Below are 8821 nucleotides of genomic sequence, written 5' to 3' on the forward strand. Positions count from 1 at the left end.
GAGAAAAAGAGAAGGAGAAAGAGAGAGAGAGAGAGAGAGAGAGAGAGAGTCTTACTCAATGGGTGCGATTAACGTGCTTTTTTCTCACTTTGACATTTACACGAAAGGTTTTTATGGCCTATCGTCTTAAAGGTAAATGGCTATAAGCTCGTAAGTGGTTGTTTTGCTACTGGCACACTTAGAGAGTTATATTCCGACAGCGCAACGTTCTATAACGGGTGAAAGTCCCCTTGCAATTCTTCATAATCGTACGGCCAGAAGCAAGCTAAGGCAACGCTTTTCCCTCCGTCATAGGTTGCTCATTAAGAGGACAAAGAGGAGGGGAGGTTTCGTAACGAGACTAACTTAATACAAAAAAATATCGTTTTATTCATTTACAAAAAAGAAGATATAATATAATACAGGTTGTTCGGGTAGAATCTCAGCGAATACAATATCGGTGCATTCGACATGAACGAGAGCCAGGAGGATCGTTCCCAGTGGCATTCTCATTTTTTTCCGTTCTTACTATCGAGCGAAATTTTTCTCTAGAGTCTAATGTACCCACGAGCGTCATTCCCTCTTCCTCGTGGGACGTTACGCAGTGGTCTCCTCTCTCTGATGTTGGTGCGCGGTTTTGATCGAAAGGTAGAAGGAAGAAGAGAGTTTGCGGTGGAGGAAGGGAAGGATAAGAAGAAGGAAAAACTCGGAGAGTGAGGTCCCTGTTGGTCGTTGTGCTATATCACAGCCCGATCTCAGTGATGACCGTAGCCACCGAGTTCGAGCTCGTGTCCACCACCGTAACCACCGTCGCCAAATCCACCGCCGAAACCGCCACCTCCGTGATGATCCTCGAGCACGACGGGATAAGGTTCTTTTACGACGACTGGGACTTTAACGGGATAGGGTACGGGTTTTGTCACGGTGTAAGGAACCTTGACAGGTACCTTGACCGGATACGGCACTTTGACGGGCACCTTGACTGGTACCTTGACGGGATAAGGTACTGGCTTATCCACTGGATAGGGCACGTGCTTCTCGACCGTTACCGGATAAGGTGCTGGCACGTGTACGGGAACCGGTCGATCGATGGGTACCTTAACTGGTACTTTTACCGGATAAGGTACATGTTTTTCGACCTCGACTGGATACGGCGCAGGTACCGGTACTTGTTTCGTTATTGTCACCGCCGGAATATGTTCGGTCGAGATGTGTTCGCCTCCTCCGAAGCCACCACCACCAAAACCACCTCCTCCGAAGCCACCTCCTCCGATACCATGACCTCCGCCGAAACCTCCTCCTAAACCGTGACTACCCAGGCTCAGTTCTAGGCCACGTTTCGTTTTTTCATCCTTTTTTTCGATGCTAGACTCACTCTTCTTTTTCGTCTCCTCGGCCACGGCCATCAAAGCCAGGCTGCACAGGAGTAGCACCTGAAAAATATTAACATTTGCTTCGCATTAACTTTCTAATTTCTTTTTTTTTCTCGCTCGTTAACGCGACGAGGTTTCCGGTTAAAGAGAAGGAGACAGAGACAGAGACAGAGAGGGAGTGAGAGAAGGAGAGGGAATATTATAGAGAGCGTGTCTTTGAGATTATTATAATTATTATCATTGTTCGTTAATGTAATGAAATAAGACAAAAAAATAGTCTATCTCTCGCGAGTCTAAAATAAAGTCCTTAGACGAGCGGTGGCTCTCTCACGAATGTTGCGATTCGAGCGGCGGCAGTCGCTACTCACTTTCAGTTTCTCGGTGCTGTACATGTTGGTCGGCAATGTGCACACTGGCTCCTCTATGGGCTACCCTGGCTTTTATAGGGGGACGCAACTGGCAACGGGCCGTCCGTACGGGCAACTCGAGCGTGCCGATGAAATTATTGCCGAGTAGGAAGTTAATGGGAGGAAAGAAGGAACAACGACTTTGCGGACAACGCTTTCCTCCAAACTCCTTCGTTTCATCTTCTTTCGGTATTTTATCTTTTCTCTCTCACTCTCTCTTCTCTTTCTTTTTCTTTCTCTTTTTTTCTTTTTCTTTCCGTTCTCCAGCTTTACCTATTTATCCGAATTACAAATTTCGAGTTTCTTTTTGTTGTACGATGAACATCCCTATTTTAAACGTAACAAGTCCAAACTTCGTTTTACAATTGCTGATTTTCTACGTGAGAAAAAGCACGTCTCAAAAAAGAAATAAAATCAGAGAGAGAGAGAGAGAGAGAGAGAGAGAGAGAGAGAGAGAGAAAAGGAGAGAAGGAGCTTATTGTGCATAACATCGAATTTCTAAAGAAAGGAAGGGTCCTTGTCGATTCAGTCGAATGGAGAACACAGAAAACCTTTCTGCCAACGTGACGTGCATTCGCGATAAGTTTCTGACATACGGATATTATCGAGAAGAGTACCATTTATTATTAATCATGATACTAAATCGTTCGACGTAATCACAAGATTTCCTTAAATTTTCTCATCGTTCGTTCAAGGAGCTTTTGACTATAGTGTTAATAACGGCGCAACGGAGACAGTAACTAATTATGGCTATAATTAGATATCATTTTTAATCCGATTAAGTTTAACAAAAGGGATGCTCCGTTTCTTGGTAGCACCGCGGAAAACTTGATTAATATTACAAGCTCGTATAAGCTGCGAAAGAAGCTATTTAGTTTTCCTTTCATAATGTTTTAATCGCATTGCTTACGAGCTAATTTGATTTAATGTTTATTTATAGAAAAACAAAGATACTTAGACCTTTTTGTTCGATTGTGGAATTAGAATCGTCCTCTCTATCGTTATAATGTGTCAATTACGTTGCGCGCTTCGGTCGTTTGATAATCGTTATTGCATAAATCCTCGACGTTCCCTCTCATCGCTTTACTATGCCGCTTTAACGTGCTTATGCAGAATCATTATATTTTTACCGGCGCGGCAAAATCGTACATCATCTTTAATCGCACGTGCACGTTACTTTTTTGCGTAACACAATTCGAGACAAGTGTGGCGAAACGAGGTACGACGCGAGTTCTTGCCGGGTGCTTTTTAACCAACGTTAACGAAAGAGAAATAGAAAAGGAAAAAAAGAAAATAGGGGACAAAGCGTACACAGGCCATCCTTCTTCTTTTTTTTTTTATTTCTTTTTTTTCTACGATGGTTCGAGACAGCATTCGAGCTTGGTTAATCTCAGGATGGCTTCGTACCCCCTATCTCGATTGTTCGAAGGTACCCTGGAATATCTCGCATATCCGTGCTTTATCAAGCTTATCGGCGAGAATAAATTTCCATATATCTGAATTGGAATTTGAAAATATTGATTGGAGAGTCGGTGCGCGCCGTTTCAGTCACGTACCGCTTTCCGATAGTGAAAACGTAGAGAACGCGAAGGAAGGAGATGAGGATTCTTGGATTCCCAATAGTTTCTGTTCGGCTCACGGAAGGAGAACGTTAAATCGTTTTCAACGAATTTACGAGGAAGGCCGGAATAAGGGGGCGCGTGCTTGTTCGGTAAGCGAAACGCGGTAGTCCGTGAGGTTTCTACGTCTTCGTTCGAGAACAGAAGCTATCATCGTCCGAGACGGTTTTTATAATGACGTAATTGAAGTAACACTTCGAAACGATACGGTTCGTAGATGTGGAATTAAATAAAACGCCTTTTGTTTTTTTTTTTTGGTTTTTTTTTTAAGACTACGAAACACGGCAAAGTATATTCGTCGAATTTGATATTACTAGCACACGACATGATTATGATGATCAATACGTTTGCGCGTAGTTATTGCAGCAGAACTCTGCGGTCTCTTTCGAGAAATCAGCTACGAACGGGTTTTCAAACCGAAGAGAGACTCGTGTGGATTTGAAGTCGATTAATCATCGATCGTTTCATCAAAAATATTAACTCACGAGTATTCGAGTCTAAGTTATTGCTTCTCCTCCGCTTTACGTTTACTTTATCTCTCGAAAAAGCATCTCGTTATTTTTACGGCGTAATTTTCCTCTTGTCCTTTCCAGTATCGTTGCGTTTCCGATTATACGCGAGACATTACACAGATTTTAATCACCGATATATTGATTCGAAAGTCTTCCTGCATTAAGAACAACATCAGGAAGCGGTCGCGGTCATTCCCTTTGGAATTTCAAGTCGAGTACACACATAAAGGAGAAACCGTTCTTTTACTTCACTTTTGTGTCGGCGATTATTTGTCGAGATAACGCGACTTCGTAATATTACGTACACGGAACTTCGACGATGAGAAGTTGGGAATCGGCTTTTACATACTCCTATATCGGCCGCTATAATGTAATCCTATTATGGGTAACGATCGATCGTGTACTTCCTAATAACTTAGCGATATTTACAAAATTGTCGTGGCGAAGTTTAGGCGTGCCTTTCGTACAAAACCATGGAAGCTATAATATTATGGCAAATTGATTTTTTGCGGCCGTGCCTCCGTACCACGTTGAAGCTAATATTCACTGTCGATGGGTAACCCGAACGCGATCTAAGAGATCGGCGAGAGCACCGAGAATTTTCTCCAAAGTCTGCGCATTTCTGCTTCAGCGACCACAAACGTAACCTTATGCAATAATGGGAAAGGCTTTGGAACCGTCCGGGCCACGACTCTCATGAATATATGGATGGATGTTCTCGCTCAAGGTGTTTATCAAGCCGTTTTCTAGTTACGCCCTTTTCCTTTTCCGCCTGTGCATCCCTTCACGATGTACCCAAGCCGTTCTACCCTCTTCCAACACCCCTCCGTCGTTTCAGTGCAAACGTAATTTGCGCCTTAAAGTATCCCACCATCCTCGATTTTCTTCGTACTACCCTCGATCCTCAACTTTTCCTTATCGAGCGAAAGAAACGATTCGAGTCGATCGATAAGCGACGCCTAACAAAGGGTACGGACACAATTTTCCACGAGCGAGTATTTCGTACAGTCGTAAACGATTCGACGTTAATCGTCGACAGAGGAGTAAAGCAATATTTGATTAACGATCTGAACTCTTAACGAATAATATGCAACGTTTTTGAAATTTTACGACCGCCATCGATCTATCAGAGGTATTAAAAAGCTGCACTGGTTTAATTCGACAGAACGGTAAATTGTATCGATTGCACACTGAATACTTTTTCACATACCGAATAAATGTGTTACGCTCGACTAAATAAAAAATAATTTTTTAATTGCCCATGACTAAAATCGTATCGAAATCAACATCGGCATTTTTCTACCGTATCGATTCGACTCACGAATTGAAACAGCTGCTAAAATAATATTGCTAATAGAATTGAGTCACGTTTAATATTAAATCTTTTATTTCTTTTTATCTTGTATTATTACGTAACTGGATATGGCAATGGAAAAGAAATGTAATCAAAAAAAAAAAAAAGAAAAAAGAAGGGAAAAAAGAAAGGAACCCTGACTCGTTCGGTGGACTTGCGTGGACACGTGCTCAGTCTGGGTCTGACATTATCGCCAAGAATTATCGCAGAATCTGTGAAAGGTTTGAGTAAAAAGCTTGCTTCCTTTCGCGGATGACAAACCATTTTACGCAGTACCAATAAATTTTCGCTCGTGAAAGTCTCGAATAATATAATTGACAAGCACTAGGTTGCGCCATTAAATCGATAATTTTACGTTTTTAGTCTGGATTAGAACACGAATGAGAGATCAAAAAATAAAGGATACATAGATAGATGAGAGAGCGGGAGAAAAAAAGAGGTAGAGAGAGAGAGGGAAAGCGCCGAAAGATGATTTCTACGAGCTATTCGAAACGCAATCACGACGCAATATCGACGCTTGTCGGATTAACGCGCAACGACGACTTCCCCTGGTGCATCTATCTAGTAATTAACCGAGCACCGAGCATGATGCCGGGAATCTCTCAATTACCTAGTGTCCACTAAGCGAGGAAGACGAAGAGAGAAAGCTGCGTTCGTTCGTTCGTTTTCGCGACAGTCCCACCACGATTATTATCATCCGTTCTCACACCAACATTCGACATCAAAACTCGCGTCGCTTAATTATATTTACGATCGTAATCATCGAAAGGTGTCGTGTCATAAATAAGCGAATTAATTAGCGAGAGGAGGCTCGAAATCTAGAAAAGTAGAAAAAGAAAAATTGAAAGAAGAGAGAGAGACGTAACACAATTTCCGTTTCTCTTTGCAACTTCTACTCTTTCATCTTCCTTTTTATTTCGGAGAGCGATATGGACGGTGTTAAATATTTTTGTAACGAGCTGACAATTTTCTCTAAAATTATGCGTTACCAAAAACTTTCTTTGCCGGTTTGGAACGAACGGAATTATGTAACGGCCTGGTCGAAAGCATCGATCGCCGAGAGTTACGTCCGGTAAATATTTTTTCGAGGCGCGAGCAAAAGTCGAAATTGTGATCACGAGTGTAACGTTGCACGATTGGTGAAAGAAAGGAAGGTTCTCGTACTTGTTCACTTCTATCTCTCTTTCTTCAAACATATAGAAAAGGAAACGAAATGCGTGAACGCTATCATTCGTCGAAACAGCGCGTGAAATTGTAGCTTTACACGGAAACGCGTTACACGTTAGCGCGTTTAATTGATTTACATACGTAGACGACAGGCCAGCTTGCGTTTCCAATCCTTCCTGGACTATTCGCATCTTTGCGAATTCATGCCCTAGAACGTGCATATATCGATATATCCAATAGCTAGAAGAAAGAAGGAAGGCGCGGCTTCGAGACGTAGCACGCGAACGCAGAACGTTCACCGTTGCAGTGCCCGGAAACTTTCTTCCGATCGAGAATGGTGATTACGCAAGCAGTCGATCGCTTGGATCAGAATTATGTCCGGTATCGTTTACGAGCGTCGAGTGAGCGGCGAAATTGCGAGCGTGAGGCTTTACCTTCTTTCTCCTAGTGAAACAGAGAAAGAGAGGAAAAGAGATCGAAAAGAAAGAGAGGAGAGAGAGAGTGATGAAAGAGAAACATGCGTATGATAAGTTTTGTAGACTCTATCGGCGAGAAATTGATCATAAGTGGAAGAAAGATTTCACACAAATCGATTCACGCGATTCCTTAGCCCGTGGGAAAATGTAGCTGAGAAGGCCGGACCATTTTGCGATGATTAGTTCGCGTGCGTCACGAAGCGTAGCGTTCTATGGTCCACCTTAAGACGTTCCGGGCACGACGCGTACGTTTTTCCGGGGAGTGGGTCCGTGCTAGCCACGGCGAAAGTGCTGCTGGTATATATGCCACTGATTGCGACGATGTAACTTCAGTGTGCACTACCGAAGCCTACCATGAGCACTCCGCAGGTGAGCTCGCTTCCAAGCTAAGGATCTTCTTAGCGTTTCAGGATATTTTTCATGACAAAGGAAACGTACTATAAAACGTATCGTTTACTTGTTATCTACGTATAATAGACTCTTTGTTCAAATATTATCGCTGTAGTCGGCTATTTTATATCCTTTTTTTTAAATTATTCATAAGGAAAAATAGAAAAAAATCGATTTGTAAAGGGGATAAATGGGGTGTTAGACGTAACATGGGAACGGTCTGTCAACAGGCACTCGTTCTTCTCGTCCTCGTGGCGACGGCAACGTTAGCTACCGAGACGAAGAAGCCGTTAAAGAAGGAGGCCATCGATAGCAAGGACGCGAAGAGTAAGAGAGGATTGGAATTGAGTTTGGGTCATGGCTTCGGCGACTTTGGCGGGCACGAAGGACTTGGCGGCGGATTGGGAGGAGGTCACGGAGGAGGCTTCGGAGGAGGTGGATTTGGCGGTGGCGGTGGATTGGGAGGTGGCGGTGGACTGGGAGGTGGCGATGGGGGACGCATCAGTTCGATAACGATCCATCGAGAGGTTCAAGTACCAGTACCTGCGCCATATCCGGTCGAGAAGAATGTACCGGTTCCGGTGGCGGTGCCAGTGAAGGTCCCGGTCGATCGTCCTTACCCTGTGCACGTGCCTAAACCTTACCCAGTGCCCGTGGAAAAGCATATTCCGGTGCCAGTCGAAAAACCGGTACCAGTGCCGTACAAGGTTCCCGTAAAGGTACCCGTCAAAGTACCATACCCGGTGAGCGTACCTGTAAAGGTACCTTTCCCTGTACAAAAGGAAGTACCTTACCCGGTTAAGGTACCCGTTGTCGTCAAAGAATCTTATCCAGTCCTCGTCCATGGAGGAGGTGATGGTGGTGGCTTCGGTGGTGGCTACGGTGGCGGCCATGGCTACGGAGGAGGAGGAGGTGGCTTTGGAGGTCACGGCTTGGAGATTTCCGATTTCGGTGGATTGCATCATCGACGATGATATTCTTGACCATGACCGTCGAGACCAGTCTACGCCAGACTCCAACGATTATCATCTTGTATATAATTCTAGTTCTCCCTTCTTTCATCTCGTTTTATACACCAACAGATGCGCTATTCCTCTCTTTCTCTCTCTCTCTCTCTCTTTCTTTATTTTTTTATACGCGGAAGTCTTTAGATTAATTGCGAAATAAAATAAATTATTTTATACAGATGTTCTATGTTGCTCCGATCTCGGAAGGTCGATGTCCTTCAATCGACAAATACTCTTTTACGAAACATAGCCTTCCCCTCCGATTTTCTCCTTTCCTATTGGCTATGTTCACTGTAAACGTATCTATCGTTGTCTTGAATAAGAAAAGGGCCGGAATCTGCTCCTCGTTCTGTGATAAACTAGTAGAGCTTTCGTGTTCGTGGTAGCAGCTTTTGTCTGTGACGCATCGTTCGCTTAATTACCGAGTACCGCCCCTAGAACTTAAGGCCACGACTGTAGTTGGGAATATTGGGGATGCACGGTAGAAGATTAAGTTCTCGTTATATCCGCACGATACAGCTATCGTCGTCTTCTCGT

General features: G+C 43.7%; 2 protein-coding genes across 2 annotated transcripts; one reads left to right on the plus strand and one right to left on the minus strand.

Annotated features, from left to right (window-relative positions):
- Nucleotides 1-372: 372 nt before the first annotated feature.
- On the minus strand, nt 373-1900 carry LOC127066015 (tetra-peptide repeat homeobox protein 1-like). Its single transcript, XM_050999157.1, has 2 exons — nt 1721-1900; nt 373-1412 (listed from the first exon to the last, which is right to left on the minus strand). Exons 1-2 carry the CDS (start codon nt 1742-1744, stop codon nt 735-737), a joined length of 702 nt encoding a protein of 233 aa, XP_050855114.1. The 5' UTR covers nt 1745-1900; the 3' UTR covers nt 373-734.
- A 5290-nt stretch (nt 1901-7190) lies between these two features.
- LOC127066014 (WAS/WASL-interacting protein family member 1-like) lies at nt 7191-8464 on the plus strand. Its single transcript, XM_050999156.1, is given in 2 exon segments — nt 7191-7256; nt 7508-8464. Coding segments are annotated over 2 exon segments (810 nt in total). The 3' UTR covers nt 8252-8464.
- The last annotated feature ends 357 nt before the right edge of the window (nt 8465-8821 follow it).

This window comes from Vespula vulgaris, chromosome 9 (genome assembly GCF_905475345.1).
Source record: "Vespula vulgaris chromosome 9, iyVesVulg1.1, whole genome shotgun sequence".
NCBI lineage: Eukaryota > Metazoa > Arthropoda > Insecta > Hymenoptera > Vespidae > Vespula > Vespula vulgaris.